This window comes from Sander lucioperca, chromosome 1, assembly GCF_008315115.2.
Source record: "Sander lucioperca isolate FBNREF2018 chromosome 1, SLUC_FBN_1.2, whole genome shotgun sequence".
NCBI lineage: Eukaryota > Metazoa > Chordata > Actinopteri > Perciformes > Percidae > Sander > Sander lucioperca.
In genome coordinates, this window is record NC_050173.1 from 14,311,486 (window position 1) to 14,330,774 (window position 19,289).

At 43.7% G+C, this 19,289-nt stretch overlaps 1 protein-coding gene across 1 annotated transcript; it reads right to left on the bottom strand.

The window, feature by feature from the left end:
- fzd8a (frizzled class receptor 8a) lies at window positions 1-2,775 on the bottom strand. The gene has a single exon (XM_031304755.2). It carries the CDS (start codon window positions 2,340-2,342, stop codon window positions 597-599), a length of 1,746 nt encoding a protein of 581 aa, XP_031160615.1. The 5' UTR covers window positions 2,343-2,775; the 3' UTR covers window positions 1-596.
- Window positions 2,776-19,289: the final 16,514 nt, after the last annotated feature.

Sequence of the window (19,289 nt, forward strand, 5' to 3'; positions counted from 1 at the left end):
TTGAGATTTATCAAAGGTTTTATTGTCAAAATAAAGGTCATATTTGCTTTCTCACAGAGACATCTACACTTTGTACAAATTTACAATAGCTTATAAAGTTTTCTTTTATACACAAATGTACACGTTTTTTTTTTTACATAACTTTTATATAAATACATTTGTAATTACAAAATGAACGACCCGTAAAACACTTGGGCACTATTAAGGCTTAATTTAAACCATCTTTGATGTGATTGAATTATACAATGTTATCTGGCACTATGTAAATAAAATGGCAATAACAACCCAAATGCTCTTTGTGTGAAGCTAGTTAGGAACAAACCGGTCTCTCTGCCTACAACAAGTAATGCCCAGGTTGCGTAAAAATCTACAGTCTGTACCTCTAATACATATAAACAGGGAGGAATTAACCTGTGTGAATGCCAGGTACATTGTTTCAACCACCTCTCCCCACAGAGGTGTGTGGATGTTTGGGAGAATGGAGGGGGGGGGCACCTCAGCAGCAGTTCATTACTATGCAAATTGCTTAAGACAGGGAGTGATGGGTTATCTCCCAAACAATTAGCAGTCCCCATAAGCTGCTTTTTTTCTCTCATTCAAACCTGGGACAATGGCATCTGCTTGGGGCAAGACACGGAGCTGGCCGTTCCTGATCTCCACGTTAGTCCTGTGCTCACGTCGCTGTACATGGAGCCACTGGTGCCTTTACTGCCCCAGCAGCACCTGGTGCAAAAAGTCCTCCAGGAGTCCAAAGTTTTACCAGACCAGATCCACACTCCGGACGTGATGCCCACCAGAAGGCACATAAAGTACTTTAACATAAAAACGGCATAGTCCGGACTCCTGCGGTCCCTCTCTAACAAACAGTTGGAGCAGTTGTGTGTGATCTCCCAGCTCTGCCTGTTGTGCTGCTCATAAAAGTAACAGGCGACTATGATAGTGGCTGGCACCGTGTAGAGCACTGTGAAGATGCCTATTCGAATCATCAGCTTCTCTAGTTTGTCAGTTTTGGTGCCACCTTGTTTGATGACGCTGCGGATCCTGAACAGGGACACAAATCCGGCCAGGAGGAACATAGTGCCTATGAATAAATAAATCACCAAAGGGGCTAAAACGAAGCCCCGCAGGTTGTCCAGGTTCTGGTTCCCCACGTAGCAGATGCCAGCCACCGAGTCTCCGTCCACGGAGCTCAGAGCCAGGACGGCAATGGACTTCATGCTGGGGATGAGCCAGGCGGCCAGGTGGAAGTACTGGGAGTAACTGGCGATCGCCTCGTTGCCCCACTTCATCCCGGCTGCGAGGAACCAGGTCAGAGACAGGATGACCCACCAGATTGAGCTGGCCATGCCGAAAAAGTAAATAAGGAGGAAGACCACAGTGCAGAGTGCGGGGCCGGTGGTCTCATAGTGGATGTGCTCCACATCGAACTCCCGGTTGCACGCCACGTTCTCGTGCCCGGCGATCAGTCTGACAATGTAGCCGGCTGACACAAACATGTAACAAGCTGAGAGGAAGATGATTGGTCTCTCTGGATACTTAAACCGCTCCATGTCGATGAGGAAAGTGGCGACCGTGGCAAAAGTTGACACGAAGCACAACACGGACCAAAGTCCTATCCAAAAGGCGGTGAATGCTCTCTCGTCGTGCGTAAAATAAGGGTTGTGGCACGGCATGGCGCAGTTCGTGATCTGACCCGTTTTGACACGGTTATAGAGTGGGTGACGGTCCGTGTTCACCGACACCATAGGCTCCAAACACTTGCACCCCGGCTCACATGGTGCGGCGGGCGGCTTGTATTTCCCAGGCGCGCCGGGTCGGCTGGGCTTATTTTTAGGTGGATTGTTACCCTTACCGGGATGGTTGGTGGGTTTGGAGAGGACAGGAGAGACTGTAGTGGAGTCGGTTCTGTTGTAGTCCATGCACAGAGTGTCTGGGTTGCCTTGCACCGGCAGCAGGTCGCATTTCATCCTGTCCGGCCAGGGGAAGCCGTACTGCCTCATGAGAGGCGCACAGCCAGCCCGGGCTCTCTCACACACGCTCCGGCACGGCGGGAGAGGTTTCTTATAGTCCTCCAGGCAGATCGGGGTATACATGCTGCACAAGAAGAACTTCAGGTCAGGTGAACACTGAATCTCCACCAGAGGCCAGAACTGGTGCACCTCCAGTCCAGCCTCGTCCTGCGTGTCGTGGTTAAACTGGTTAGGCATGTAGGTGTAGTTGTAGCCGACCCCCTTACACAGAGGCACGGCTATCTCCTGGCAGGTGATCTCTTTGGCCGTGGTGCAGCTGGATCGGGGCAGGAGAGCGAGTGAGAGGAGCAGGTAAATCCCAAACAGGTCCATCCCTCCGGCGAGTTGTATCCCCCTTCTTCTGCTCTGGTAACAACAGCAATAAATCCTCTCAGCCGTCTGCTTTTGCCTCTGGTCCGGTTAGATGTTGCGCAGCGAGCCCATCTCGCTTCTCTCAGGATCTTGCACGGAGTTGCAAGCGATGGGCAAGCCGTGTTTACTTTCAGCTGAGGAGGAGGAGGAGAGAAAACAGGCTTCAGGGCGGCGAGCAGCAGTCAAGATGGCTGAGAGGAGAATCCACCTTCTTCTGGAAACAGCTTTCAGTATCCTCAGACAGTATGTTATTAAAAACCAAAACAAATGCGACTGTCCGATCGCTACAAACGGAAAAATGTGGGCCTGGTTTCTTTTCTTCAAAACACAGCGACTACATTCAGTCGGCTCGTCCCACCTTAGTCCTGGTTCCCATACAAATCAACGGCTTGGAGACGAAGCTATGCCAATATATACCAGAGCCTGACAGGCGACACCCCCAGAGCCGCTCCTCCAATCACAGAGCGACAGGGGCGGTGCTTTCCAGCAGTCAATCAAGTATTTTACCTCAAGATGTTTTGTTAAATGGCTCATGACCACACTAGTTTTGCCAGTGTCTGTGGCGCCGGGATACGGGATGCTGATGTGGATGATAATGTAGGAAACGATGGAGCATCATCTCACAACCAGCTGATGATGACCACTAGATCAAACTACCACATATTGAGACAAATAAGTAGGCTACTTTTATGCATTCTTCTTTCAAAAAGTACCCAATTTTTATGAAAGTGCAGATTATAGTCAACGTGTTTATGAAATGATGTCTAGCCCAGAGCCATGGCTGGTCTAAAATAAACTATAATAACCGTGTAATGAACCCCCCACCAAAACCTATTTCATATAGCAAAACTATCATTTTAAACATTATAATCATACTAATATAAAGTAATTATAAAGACGCTATGAAGTACACCAGACGCGCTCTTAGTAGGAATAATAAGCTATTGTTTTCACAAGCTTGCTCATTGACTGAACTCACCGTTCACCGTCATGTAACTTCCTTTACAAGGCAGAGCGAGGATGCGTCTAGATGATTGTGTGTGTGTGTGTGTGTGTGAGAGAGAGAGAGAGAGAGAGAGAGAGAGAGAGAGAGAGAGGGAACGGTTTGGTAAATTGGCTAATTTGCGCATGATAAGACTACCCAGGGAGCTGTCTGTTCTCGTGAAAAGCTGTTTTATTTTTTAAATGAGGTGCTAATGTTCCGTTTAACGCTGGCATAGAGCTCCACGGGAGGCGTAATTGCGCGAGGCAAAGACCAAGCAGCAGAGCACACTGAGACAGTGGCAGAGCACCATATCGGTGCTAACATGCTTACACAGTGTGCCTGCGGATCTCGGTAGTTATTTGACAGTAATCTTAGTGTAGTAAATGTGTTTTATGATTTTTTTTTTATTTGTCTGATATACAGTGTGCTTTGTATTAACCTTATGGCATTCCTATCTCCTGTATATACTGACATGATCATACTTTAAACATGCGTGTATACTTTTATACAGTGATATTTGCAGTGGTGGAAAGTAAATAAGTGCATTTTCTCAAGTTTAAGTGCAATTGTGAGGAACATGTACTTTACTTCAATTTCTCTGTTTTCTGGTTCTTTATACTTTTACTCCACTGTATTTTAGAAGGATCTACTGTAAGTAAACTTAAACTCACTTTTACTACCTACACAACTTAAAGACATATTAATCAGAAATGGAAATCTAATAATAGTACATAATATAACTCAGGGGACATTCTGCTGTATAATGAGCACATTTACTCTTGATACTTTTGATACATGTTTCTGATATTTACCTAATTTTACTTTGTATGTTTGTAGTATGGTATTGCTACTTTCATTTAAGTTAAATAATCTGGATATTGAGTGAGTCAGGCTGCCAACTTCACACTGGTCACTGCAGATGGAAACTGGCGTCCTGGCTGACAGTTATGTGTATTAAAATGCACTTTCTCTGAGAAAATAAACTGAGTGATAATTTATCTGGTGTCCCATATGTTACACCCAATACTTAAGTGCCTTAGAACTTATAGACTAAAATATTTATATAAAACATCTTTTAAAATATTGCACATATGGAATGAATGCTTATTATTTCATCTTAGAATGAATTACTGACACTTCATACTGATACATTAAACAATGATCTTTGTCTGTGATGTTAAAAAGCTGTTTTTGACCAGACCTTAAACACTCAATAAACTCCTAAAGGATGTATAATTGATATTTTATTGTTGTGACAATCATTATTATCATTCTCACCGACTGTTGAAGAATGCTAAATCATGCAGCTTCTGCTAAAACAGGGCCTGAGAAGCCAGCCATGTGATCAGCACATCTGTTCGAAACTCGATCTTCATTTCACCAACAAGAGGGATGTGTTTTTCAATAGACATTTTGTCCTCTGCTGTGCACACACTTGCATGCACATACACACAGTTTATGCAGAGTTTGGGTGTTAGGAGGCCAGTGTGTGGTCGCAAAGTGTTAAAAAAAGCATCTTTCAACCAGTTTCCCATCCAAGAATAATGCATCATTGTGTGCAGGAACCAGGGTGTGCTGGTGTAGGAGTTTAAGTTATAGTTGTATTGTATTTGGAGTGGAGCCAAGTCTTTATCATGTGAGGCAGCTTTTCTTTTCTATTTTACCCACAGAACGAATGAAATAACCTGCAGTGAACTGAGCATCAGGAGAACACAGATTAAATGACTCACCGGTGTGAGATAACAAGGAAGGAGCTCTGGTAATGGCTGTTTGCTTTTAAATTGGGAAACAAGAGTTCGGCTATCCAGTGCCATGGAGTCGAGTGAGTGTATGTTTGTGCACACGATGGATGTTGTGATATTTTCTCAATAATTAACCCAGGTGTTTGGGATGAGTGAAAAAGGACACATAATAAAAAGGGAGTGAGGGTGAAGGTGCCGGTCACAGTGTTGGAGATTGATGGAGGGAGCAGAGCGAGGGTAGACGAGGGCAAGAGAGGTCTGTTCTGTACAGAGATAATGATTTACTCTGAGGAAATCCACCCATCTCCTGTTTGTAACGCAGAGCTGCACGCTGTGAGAAATGATCTCCCCACACCAAAGCCTTAAAGAAACACTGTGTGACCAATGAATAAAATCCAGAATCACATCAAGATCCCAAGTTAATGTGTTCAATTTAAAGCCCCATTCTGTCGTGTCAGAATAAAGTGCTCCCGCTGAAGAAAAAGGAAGCCCATCAAGTGTGACTGCTTGCCAGATCCTGGACTTACCTCAGCGATGGTGAGACAGACATATGCTAATGCAACTTTATCTTGTAAAGGAAAGCTTCGAGGAGATTTAGCCAATCTGCTGGACACAATTCCAAGAGCCTCGGTGGCATTTAGCGGGCTCGCGCTAACCCGGGGCTGCTTGTTAAGACTTCATTAGCTGTGTTTGCTCAGGCCTCTTCTCTCCAAAGAGGTGGAGGAGGGCTCCCCAGGCTCCAGCCTTAGCCCCACTATAGACACTCCATATGGGGCTTGTTTGCTCACGGCTGGCTTGGTAATCACTTTCAGGTGGAACTGGAGGAGACGGAGCAAGGCTGAGGGGATTTTGGGGTGAGCTGGAAACCTCCCACCCCCCTCCCTAGCCCCAGCCCCCGCCGGCAACCTCCTTTTCCACCAGGGTACTCCTGAGGTGACAGAGTGTGGAGCGTGTACCCTGTGAATTAGCTCACCTAGGGTCCATTACCTTAACAAACACAGCCAGCCCCTCCAATCAGCCTACTGCTGGGAGGACAGGCGGCCCCTGTAAATCCTTCCTTACAGCCACTGTCCCTCTCTCTGAGACAGGGAGGACGTGTGTGTGTGTGTGTGTGTGTGCGTGCGTGTCTGCATTTAGAGTAAAGCGTGATTCATGCTTCTGTGTTAAATCTACGCCGTGGCTACGTACATAACTACGTGGAGACATGGACCCTATGCCATAGCCTGAGGTGCACCTCTCGAAAAATGTTGCTACACGTTGCGGCGACGCACGCCGCTCGGCCATGGCTTGGTAGCGTTGCATTTCCCCCTACTCATTTCCAGATTCTCCTTCTCCATAAACGACATGAAATTAACTGCTGCATCCGCTACAGATTTCCCACTGTGCTCAGAAAGCACAGGGAGACAGTATGTTTCTCCCACTATGTCTCTAGAGTCAGTAATCCCTCCAAAGCTAATCGCCATCACTTTCTCACTCGCTCTACCACAGCGCACCACACACACACATGTCGGTCCTGCTATTCTATTAAAGAGATCGACGGACACACCAACGCAAGTATAAACTTCAGGCCACTTATGTAGACTACGGCGAAAGCTCTGCGTGCAGCCTCCGCAGAAGCATAAATCATGCTTAAGAACACATCTACACTACTAAGTTTTGGTTTAAAAATATTTATTTTGCTACGTTTGCGCTTCACGTCCACAATACTTCTGCATTTCCAAGCCAAAAAAACAGAGGCATTTGGAAACACTGCTAGCTACGTTTTGTTTTGAAAATTTCAGGGTTGCTTTGTAGACTGGACGTGCAGAAACAGACCTTTGGAAATGACAACGCACGTCAGTCAGTCTTATTGGTTAGGTAGGCTTGCATACTGTGTTTTTTTGTTTTCAAATTACAATCCATATTTTTCAACCGCAGTGTAACGTCAGACAATCTGCTTTCTGTTTACAGTGGGATGCACATTCCCTGTGTATGTGAATGGTCATGTAATATGTGTTGCTAGACGTGTTAATATGGACATAGATTACTTCTGTTACTGGAGCTAAAACTCCTGTGTGGACAGTTTGTCACTTATTGGGAGCAGTAGGCTAGATGGAGCCGGTTACCTCCAGGATCTGGGCTAAGCTAGGCTAGCGGTGGGTGCGTCAGACAGAGTTACGACACGCATGGAGATGAGAAGGGTATGTATGGACTTATCTAACTCTGGGGGATACGGTGAATATGCTAAAGTCCCAATAAGTCGGCGTGTTCCTTTAACAAAAACTGAAAATTAGCTTTTTGGAAAAGCATGGTTTTCACAAGATAGTGAGAATACCAAATAAAAAGTTTCTAACCAAACTCCCGTTCACCTCTATTGTCTTGGGTGATACCAGAAATCTCAGAGATGGATGGATCTCTCTAAACCTGGGCGAATCAATCTATCTACATATATGCCTATACATACAACTAAATGTAATTTGAGTGAACCAACCCTTTAGTGCTGATAAAAACACTGCATTATTCATGTAAATACCATGCTTAGTGCAGCTTTAATCCTGTGACAATCTATTTAGTTTAAAACTGGCCACTATTCTACACACATAAACAGTGAAACTGAATATAAGTTGCTAAGCTCGAACGTAAACCTGTTACATAATGTCACCAACATCTGTAGAGTGGATTACACCTAAGAGCTTGAGAAAAGCAAACCCACCTTTCACTTACAAAACTAATTAAAAAACAACATTGCCTCCGTGAGGAGAATCTGTACCATTCTCCTACAGCCAAAGAACTGACTGTTGTTGGCTGCTGTCCCTGAGCCTAGTTAAGTGTGTGTGCGTGTTATTGTGTGATTGTTTGCAGTTTTCAGCCATCCGATGCCACAAGAATCTGGCCAGCCAGCAGAGGTCTGCTTTTGGCTGCTATGACGCCTGCTACTTGACACTCCCGTCAGATTTATCTCCCCTCTTGTAAAACAGCATGCGACTTGTTCTCTTCGTCCAGAAAGGTAAGTGAGCCCATAGAGATTTGTCCACCTCAGGAAACATACACACACACACACACACACACACACACACACACACACACACACACACACACACACACACACACACACACACACACACACAAACTTGCCCATATAATAGCTGGAGCAGATTTTTTTAACCCCTACGTGTAACCTGAGACGAGGCCTCCGTGCCTGGAACAACACATGGACGGCACTTAAGCAGGTAGACTTGCCATCTGGTTCCAACACATGGGGTGGAACACTTGTATTTGGATCCTGAAGGTGGTAATTTCATTTTCGTGCCTGTCGTTGTAGCACACAGCGGTGGGATACTGCGGCGGTGTGGGCCCGGTTGCGTCGGTACTGGTAAAGGTACTGGTGACCAGACTGCAGAGGGGTCGCAAGGTGTCTGCGTTCATTTCTACAGGGAGGGAAATGGAAGCGAGTCCTGCTAATTAACTCATCTCATTTACTATTCATGCCTACTTAAATACGTCCTCCACCATGTGCTCCTTTAACCTCATGTCTCCTCATATCAACTGCTATCAGCTAAAACTCCCTTTGTTTAGATCTTGCATTGTCAGCTAGGACTCTTGGGATGTCTCTTCAGTTCTATCACAGAGTAATACTGCTTTTTAAATACTGTGATGGAAAAATTAGCATGCAGCGTTCCTGAACTCCTGAACTTGAAAATATATTTTCAAATAATCCTAAAAAAATTAAGTTTACAAATTACAAGCATAGGCGATTACTTTTGTCCGAAATAAGGAGAAAAATAATTTAATTTCCTTTTCGTTTCAAATGTTGAGGGTCATGTCAGGGCAGCGTAAAGTTATGCTGACGTGACTGTTTACGCCGTAAACAGTAACATTAAACACATCACGCAGTGTCACAGTCACAGACTTCTAAATCTAACCGCTGCTTTGATGGCTAGCATGGCATCCGTCAAGAAGAGAAAGGTGGATAATGAATGTTGTGTTTTCCAAGAAAAGTGGACCAAAGAATACTTCTTCGTTGACGTGAGTGGCAAGCCTTGTGTGTGGAGAGTCGCTTGCTGTACTGAAAAAGGCCAACCTGGAACGTTACTACAGTACTAAACATGCTAGGCTAAGTGAGTTGCAAGGGCAGCTACGCAGAGATAAAATAAACGCACTTCGGCAAAGTTTGGGTGCCCAACAGGCAGCTTTCACCAGACCGAATTTGGACAGAGATAACGTTGTACATGCAAGTTATGTGGTGAGTGAGCTAATCGCCAAGAAGCTGAAACCTCATTCAGAGGGGGAATTTGTGAAGGAGTGCCTTGTTGCTACAGCAGAACTGCTTGCACCGACAAAGTGAAATTGTTCCAAAGCGTGAGTTTATCGCGAAGAACTGTCGCCAATCAGATTACAGATATGGCAGTGGATATTGAAAAAACACTGAAGGACACAACACAGAATTTTAAGTTTTTTTCGCTAGCCTGTGATGAAACAAGACAAACATTACAAATACTGCCCAATTAGCCATTTTTTGTGCATGGGATTACTTCGGAGTTCGATACAACGGAGGACTTGCTTTCACTGGAAGCCATGCATGGCACTACTAAAGGTGAGAATTTGTTTGGACAAGTTATATCAGCTATGAACCAGTTTGAAATTCCATTTGAAAAGTTAAGTGGCCTTGCGACGGATGGAGTCCCAACCATGGCGTGAGATGCAGCTAGGCTACAGAAGATCAAAGTAAATTAGTGCTTTATTTTAAACGTCAGCATTAGAGGCATTAACAAAAAAACACATTAAATATAACCATAACAATAGTGTGACAGCCTTCTGCTCGTTTTCTGTCTGTCTTGTCTACAGGTGTGTCAGGAGGCCAGTCAGGAGCTAATGAGCTGATGAGCTGCACCTGTGTGCAGGTGTCCAAAAAAGGGCTGCTTCCTCTTCCCTTGAGAGGGCCAGTCTTACTTTGCAACAGAGCACTCAGACACATTGCAAACATACAACATCCATGCATTACTGACGACTGACTTGGTCCCATCTCACACTCTTTGTTTGTTTGGTTAATTTCATTTGGTTAATAAATCCACATTTTAGTTAATATCCAACCTCTCGACTCCCTCTTTTGTTGTGGTCTTATCCCTAGGTAAATAAAGTGTCTGTGTGTGCTCAGCTCTGCTGAGTGCGGCCCGCGAAACAAGTTATAAAAACTGATATGGCCTTGATGTCAAAAAGGTTCCCCACCCCACGCATTATTACACTAGAGTCTAGTGTAATACTGCGTGGTGTCTCTTATCTTTGAATCACATGGAGCTAGGATTAAAATGTAGGGGTTGCTATGCATTTCATCCATAATATAGTTGAGACGAAATGGAGGCCAATGTGTAGTGTACTGGGTAAGAAACCCTTTTGTGTCCTCTAGGGCTGCACAATATGGCGTTTTGTTTTTCGTCATCGCAATACACACATCACGAAAGGCTGCGACATATTGCGAAAGTCGCTCAAGAGACTTTTTGGTGTTAGTTGAACGAAAATATCAGTAGAAAACTGCACTTTAAAATGTAACTCTCATTCTTTTTTTTTACTGGTGCCTCTTATGTTCAATTCAATGTTCATTGTGTTCAATAAAAGAATGTTGGAAATGATTTCCTTTCACTTTAAAAATTTTCTAAAGTTTTAAATTCAACAAGCAAAAAGCTTAAATAGGCTTTACGGCTCATCACTACTATAATGATAGTCAGTGTTGGGGAGTAACGGAATACATGTACTGGCGTTACTTATTCAGAATACAAATTATGAGTAACTGTATTCCGTTACAGTTAAAATTTAAATAGTTGGTATTTAGAATACAGTTACATTGTTGAAATCGATGGATTACATGATGATACTTCTCTGTTTCACAAGTTTATTCACTCTCTGTATAAATTAAGGCAACTCCATGCATTTCCCAGAAGCCCCAATATGAAAACGAAAAAATTAATTATTTGCGTAATCACTGATAGAGGTAGAGATGGAGCCGGAACCGGCACAACAGAGCCAGGGCAGGAATGTGTTTCTATCTTGGAAATTCAAACAGCATTTCACATTAAAGAAAGAACAGGGAGAACGAAATATAACTGTGCAGTGCAACCTCTGCTTGCCAGCAACCAACCTCCTTTCAGCGTCCAAATTACTCCACCTCCAACCTGAAGAAGCATCTTCAAGTACTTTTATTAGCCAAGGGTAGTCATCTGCTGTAGTTTTACTGGTCACCTTGCTATTTTATAGTTGACGTGCGACTTTACATTCTCCTACGTGCTGATTTACTAGCCCCAGAGCCGTTGAAAGACTGACTAGCCCCGTTTGACATGCTAGCTAAAGTTAGCTCAAATTAGCTTGCGGTAGCTTAGACTGCGGTTAGATTTTTATAGTATGCAGTTCGGGACTACAAATACAAAAATCTATATGCTTGTTCAGGTACACATTCAGCCATGTGGCCAACATGGCGACATTAGGCCTGTTTAGTAAGCTGTATGCGATGGCCGCATTCCTACACTTATAAAATGGAATTCAATGTGGAAGTAATCCAAGTATTCAGAATACGTTACTCAGATTGAGTAACGTAACACGTAACAAATTACATTTTTGGGCATGTATTCTGTATTCTGTAACAGAATCTAGAATCTAGAATCATCTACTGATGATAGTTTATATTATTGTATAAAAAAATCAATGTTACAGTAGATAACAGGCATGTGTAATGTCTCAAACTGTGGGTTAAAGGGAAATGCAATCTTATTTTTTTATTTTTTTGCTTCCAGTTCTGTAGCACAGTCATATGCTAAATCAACAGCTATACCACTATGCCTCACACAAACAAACCGGCAGGTGTAGATGAGATTACAGGTTAGCCTGGTTACCCTGGAGGTAAATCCCTATGCACTTAGTAGGCTACAAAAGTCCCCCATGTTATGCGGACTGCAGCTGCTGGTTTCTATAGAGTTTAGACAACCTTTGATTTTGGTCTTAGACCAGTCTCATTTGAGTTAGACTGAGTTGTGTTTCCATTGTGACAAGCTGTTAGTTTGTGGTTTGCTAACAATGTTTGTGTCAGGCATTAGTATTTTACATTTAGTTTTTATCTTGATTTAATTCTACGTCTCTGAGTTTTTAATTGTGGACTTGCCTGTGTTCGAGGGAACCCCTGGTTTAAAAACAAATGAGTAGTTAAAAGTAAGGAAATGGGTTTGAATCCCAAGCTTTGGTTATTCTTTGGGTGAAAGTCCCAAGGTGGTATTGTTGTCATTTTTACCAGTAATACAATTTAGCCGACACCCCTCCTTCATCAAGTAAAATGTCCATCTGAATGATAAAATCTTCCACATGGTTTAAATTGTCTGGTGGAGTGAATGAAGTTAAGCAGTTTGAAGCTGTAGCTCATTTGTTCAAACAGTTCGACATTTTGGGAAATATACGTTTTCGCTTTCTTTCTGAGAGTCTGGTGAGAGGATTTAAATTTAAACCTACAGCCAGCAGGCAGTTAGCTTAGCTTAGCATGAAGACTGGAAGCAGGGGAATCAGCTAGCCTGGCTTTCCAAAAGGTTAAAAAAAAATCCACCAATTTTACCGGGCACATAACAAACAAATAAAACCCACTACTTGTCATTTTTACACTTAGTTTTTTGTACAAATTAAACAAATGAGAGATTTTGTGTACGCCATAAAACCAGCGGAACGTTTTCTACCCTTGAACAGAGCCTGGCTAGCTATTTCCCTCTGCTTCTAGTCTTGATGCTAAGCTAACAGGCTGCTGTCTTTAGTTTCATATTTATGCATCAGACAGATATGAAAGCAGAATGGATCTTGGCATCTTGTCAACTCTCGGCAAGACAGAGGAAAAGTGTATTTTCCAAAATGTCACACTATTCCTTTAATTTGTCCAGAATTATTGGCAAATTGGTCCTAAGATGTTCAAGAATTACACATCTTTGTGCTACAGATACACTTGTTGAAGAGGTTGATTTCGATCAGAAGTGTATCTGTGATAGATATCTCTGTGAAAGCAGCCCTAGAACACGGTCCCAGAGATTTTAGAACTGTCTGGACTCATGATCTGTATATTCTTCATGTTTTTTTCTTCCTCACTTATCCTCTCTTTAGCACCATCTCCCTCCTTACCTCCCTCCGTCTCTGTGTGTGGCGTACTGTGAAACAGATGGCGAGGGCAAGGATGACCGCCAGACAGAAGGAGGGAGAGAGCGAGAGGCGGAAAACAACATGGTAGGGAAGTGGGAAACCATATCCAGAGGGCGAGAGACACAGAAGCAAAGAGGTAGCAGATGTGTAAAACGCAAACAACCTTGTGGAGTTTGCGTCTCGTTCTTGGCGGCCTCCGATCAAACCCCCGATCGCTCTCACTGTGCACATCAGAGATTGAGCGACGCCCCTAGTGAGCTACCCTGGGCATCCTATACTGCTCATTAGCAGTCTGATTAAGACATGTTTATTTATGTAAATATGGGCATTATCTGCTGTGTTAATTTAGCCTTCACACTGGGTTTATAGACCTTGACATGGGGAGCAGTTTCAGGCATACAGAATATTATTGAAGCTTTTTGGCAAACATCTGCAATGAGCTGGGTGCATAAGGACACTCTTGGGTGGGTGGTATTTGTGTAAATGTGTGTGTGTGAGAAAAAAACTTCCCCAAGGCCAGATAGTGGGACACTGATGACCTTATCTGTTACATGGTTCCTGCCCCCTACATCTCTCTACAGACTAGAACGCCTCCGTATCTTGTCAAGCTTTACCCACCCCTTCATATAAACCCTGATGTCGTTTCCAGCTAAATAATTAATATGAATTGATAATGAACATCATAGTTACCCAGATGTGATGATCATACATTGCCTTACACCATAATGTCATGTGTATACTGAATGTTAAAGGGGAGTCAGCATCAGTAAGAAAACAGTAGAGGTGTCGGGGCTTTTACTTTTGTGTGCCATATGAAGAAATGTAGCAAACATGTCAAGGTAAATAAAATAAATGTGGACACCTGCATGTCTACATTGAAGCTTATGGTATCTGTAGATTTAGTATTTGCTCTATAGGGCCTTATCTGGACTACCGTGGTAGTCCTCCCAGGCAAAATGAAAGACCATCTTAGCTAAAGAACGCTCTATACCACAGACGGTAAGTTGTGTTATATAGAGTCATTTGTGATCTAAACCTAGCTGTATGGATCCCACAGTATGATAACCTTCATGCTCTGTGTCCTTTTCCTTCTGTAACTCAGAACAATGACATTTTGATTACCCCTCACCACGGGAAATACATTCACACAATAAATGCTGTGTTGTTTCTATCTGATTTAACGGATCTCTTTCCATCCACTCCCGATCTAACTGTGCAATGTTCAACAACACCGAGAGATAAAAGCATAGTCCTGACACTCTCTTCCACCTCCAACATTATGGGGCCTCAACTCTAGCAAATGGTAATTGGATCAATTGAAATCACCGTGTTGCTGAAATGAGGTTAGCAGGCTTGACTGAGCTTCTTTGAGGGCGCTTTGTTTTATTTTCACTGATTGCATCAGGCAGGTAAGAGCACAGCGTAATAATGCTTCAGCTCTCCAGCTGGCAATGTTATCTCCCCTCACGTAGACCGAGGACGTTCTTATCAGCCAATGACACCATTAAGATTGGCATCTCCAGACAATGCAAATGTGCTTAGTAGGCTGCTAAGCTAATGTGCAATCAAGGAGGATAAACATGAGTGTTGTTACCACATTCTTATTTAGCCTTTACACTCACAGTTTGGTTTGTGTGACCTGCTAGTTAGCATTTGCTGTTATTTTAGCTAATTTCTGACTGTCATTTTGTAGAGTCCTTTTTTTATTTATTTTTTTTAACCTTTTTTATACAGGTAATCTCACACAGGGTCTCATTCTCAAGAGAGACCTGTTAGGGACAATACACAACATCAGTTACAGACAGACAAACGATTACAATAGTATACACAATATTTACTATATACAGTATTTAAACGAAAGTGCCAAGTAGACTTAAAACCCTAATTTACAAAAAAAAAAGTCATATATTTGACATGATACAACCATTGGCAAAGTCACCACAGCATGCCCTGATATTGTCATAGGGTTAGGGTTAGGGTGGGTTACTACTAATATATATAAAAAGTCTGGTATAACACTTTAGATGTGTGTGTTAAGGGGCAGTTTCAGGCCATGTAGCCCACCTGAATGCAAAATAACAGCTGCATGAAAACTGTAATAGATTCCCTCTGTCAAAATATCTGCAAATTGCAAAAGGTAATTATGAAAAAAGTAGAACTCTGGATGAATCTGAGTACTTTTTAATGTGCCGTGAAAGACGTCTGAGGGTGAACGGAGCACCAGAGGTTTAGGAGAGGGGGCACTGCAGTGGAAGGAGAGAGCTCCCCTGAGCTATGCTGTATGATGTCTGATTGACAGGCTACACGCTAAGCTCACCTGAGCCTCTGACCTTTCCTTTTACATCTCTCTGTCGCTCTTCTCCTCCCTCCTTCTTTTCTTTTTTTTTCTATTTTTCTGAGAGTGGGGGAAACCTGAGGAGGGCCAGATCCAGGGTGGAATGGCTTCAGGCTGCAAACTGCTCTAAGGGGGGTCACCGGGAAACAAAGGCCATTCAGGTAAAGCGCTCTCAGCAAGCCTGAGACAGACAAGGCTCCCAGTGCAGATAGCACTGAGGCTAATGTACTCACGTTTGCACAGTCAACGCCACCACTCGGCCGCAGTGAGTGCTCAGGGTGGGTGAGGTGTGTGCTTGTGTATGGGTTGTTTCAATCAGTGAAAGAAAAAGGAAAACAGACTGACAGGTGAGTAAACACAATGCTCTTAAGCCCCACTGAACATTCCTGAAATGACTACGCCAGTGTTGAAAATATTCCATAGAAAAGTAGTAATCCTCTTTATGGAGGCTAATCTTGGGCAAATTCAGAACTTACAAACCACATAAGAGGACTTAAAAAGCTTGCTCACATCGCCAAACTGCATTTGTGGACCACGCGACTCTTTGCAGAGGAATCAATATGCTTTGTGTTTGATTTGTACCTCTTCAGCAAAGTGCTGCAGACGGAATATTGATGAGTGACTGAGACGTCCATGTTAATTGCAGCAGGAACATTTCAACCTTTCAACCTTATCTCATCTACCTGACTGGTCCACTCCCATTCAAGCGCTAAATAGCTACAGCAGATATAGTTGTCCTTACAGAGCTGATGTCGCACAACTGAGGCATTTGGGTCTTCCGTTAGCATCTCCTTTTTGCGTTTGTGTGCTTTTTACTGGATTTTCTGGTTTCTTACCACCCCAAAAAACATGAATGTCAGCTATTGGGATTACTCCTTCCAATGCTCTTGATTCAAGGCCTCAGAACTGGAGTTGGTCCATTCCTCTTAAGTAGTTAGGATGGATCAAATGCAGAGTACAAATTTCCCAGTGGGGGCAGCATGATAGCTTCAACATTAGCTAAAGCATCATGAAATCCTTAAAACAGATTACTTGCTATGAACACATATAACTGTACGTTATTTTTGTTACCTTTAGACTAGTCTCACTTTGCCAGACCCTCCTCCAAAGTGTGTTGAAGGAGGGTCTGGCTACTCCACGTAACATTCGGGGATGGTATGAAAACGTGCTCTGTTTTTTTTGGCATTTCTTTAAACCAATCAGAGTAGTCATGGGCGGTGCTAAACTCCACACAGAACCGCTGCAAAATAGTTGTGCGAGAGAGAAAACTCAGATTGGACAGATAGTCTAGCTAGCTGTCTGGGTTTACCCTGCAGAGATCTGAGGAGCAGTTAACCATAGTCCTCATAAATCCAGTGAATTTAAAATTCCAACTCAAAAAAAGCAGAAGGAAACGGAAAATACATGCATCTGGCAGAATTTCCTGCATCACCGGAGCAATCCCGGAAGTGGAACGGGAAGGATATATAGTACAACCTTTAGACAGAGCCAGGCTAGCAGTTTCCCACCGTTTTCAGTCTTTTTTGCTAAGCTAAGTGGCTGCTTGCTGTAGCTTCATATTTGGCGTACAGACGTGACAGTGGCATCGATCTTCTCCTCTTAACTCTTGGCAAAAAAAGCAAATTTAGCATATTTTTTTCAAAATTTCACTATTTCGTTAAACTGCAACACTTTGCACAATGGTTTGGTTAGGGTTTAGTTATGGTAAGTTGAATGTAAATCCCCACCTACTTAAACTTCCACTTCCAAATCGCTACTACTTTAAAATGACTGCTGTGTGTGTGTGTGTGTGTGTGTGTGTGTGTGTGTGTGTGTGTGTGTGTGTGTGTGTGCGTGTCAAAAGTGGAAAAAATCAGAGAGGACTGTAGAAAGGTCTCTCACTGGTTGTGTCCGCAGATCCTGTGTTGGCTCCGAGCAATAACACTCGGCTCCCACGTGGACGGGACTCCAGAGCCCACTGTCCCATCTCAAAGGGTCTTTAAAGTGTCACCGTGGACCATTAGCATAGACCGGGCTGCTCACCCCGGGCTGCTTCCATATTTCAGCCTTCCCACAAAGCCACAGTGATGAAATGTTATCTGCAGCTAAAGCATAGGTTTGAATCTGACTCCCCCTCTCTCACTCCCCCCCTCCCCCCTCAGCCATCTTTTCCATCTCCCTCCTCCTCATTTCTCCAAGCAGGTTTCACTCCTGTGCCTGTCATTCTTCTGCCTTTTGTATCGGTGGGCCTTTTTGCTATTGAATGCCGCTTTCTCTCCCACCCCCGCCTCTCTCCTCTCTTTCTCCCATCTCCTCTCCTGCTCTCCCTCACTCACTCATTCACTCTAGGGCCTAATTATGAGATAGTTTTGAATAAATACATGTATTTTTTCTCCTGCGAGGGGGAAAAAAAACCTTTTTTTGACAGTAGGTTGAATTCTAGACTCAAGGAGGTTTTATCCAGCGAGGTCCTTCTGCAGAGAGACCGGATTTCTATCTACAAATGGGCACCAACCCTAGGAGATTTCCATTGGTTGCCCATGGTACTTGACTCATGAAATCCTCTTAATTCGTACTATTACATGACCCCATAAGAGATAGCTAAACAGCTGGCCATAACACCCCTACACGCAATCTCGGGGGGACCTGGCCCTGAATATAAGCAAGTATATCTAATCAATCTAGAGCCAAACAAACGAACCCAGCTGGACAGGAGACTCCACACTAAAACGACTACTACCGAGAAGCGCATCGCGTAGCAGCAACCAGTGAGAGGAAGACAGTGCTTCATTATGGCTAGTAAGGATGGTCCTGGTATGCCCTTTCCTCATCTGCTAGGCCCTCGAATTCCCAATCCGGTAAGGGAAAAAACCTGAACGACTGGACGTGAAAACACCAAAAATGGAATCGCAGGGTTAGAGGACTTCGAAGGTGGGTACGGTAAAGACGGCTTGCGTGGGGAAAAATAAGGACTCAAGGGGAGAACGGGGCGGAGGAGAAAGGAAAAAGCCCACAAAGTCATTCTACCACTACACACAAAAAATATGTGCATGAAGCAGACAGCACACACCAACCACCATGAGAGAGAACAGAAGATACGATGGGGGGAGGGGTGGCGAGGAAAACAACAATCCAGAGAAAAAGGAAGAAGAAAGGAAATCAGGCTAACACAAAGGGGGGGAAGAGGGGGGGGGTCAAAAAAATGGTCGAAAGGGAGAGAGCACTCCAGGAAATCGGGGCTGGTGTGAAGAAAAGGGAAAAAAAAAGAAAAGACGAAGAAGGAAAGAAGAAGAGGAGGGGGGAAAAAGAAAAGAGAAGGAAAGGGGAGGGAGAGGGAGAGAAAGGGAGGGAAGAGGGGGGGGGGAAGAGAGGAGAAGAAGGAGAGAACAGGGGGGACGGGGGAAGGAGAAGATAGACCCAAAGAGGGAAGGAAGAAAGGAGCACAGCCGGCAGCAGACGGGGGAAGAAGAACGCGCAGGGCAGAAAGGACGAGAGGGACATGCAGAGCCGGAAGGTTGGGGGGGAACGGAACTTTTCTCCCTGCGGTGAGAGGGGAGAAATAATATGACTGCTGTAGTCATCAGAACTAAAAAAAAAAAGTGGGAAAGTGTGGAAAAAAAAAAACATGCCAGAAAATTCTAATTTGGAAAATCCTATTTATCACATAATAAGTGAGTTTTAGTAATATTTAAATTTGGTTGAGTTTTATTCCCATAAGGAGTGGTGTCTTG

Excerpts from the sequence above, each read along its gene's own strand:
- fzd8a (XM_031304755.2), bottom strand. The coding sequence starts at position 2,342 with ATGGACCTGTTTGGGATTTACCTGCTCCTCTCACTCGCTCTCCTGCCC.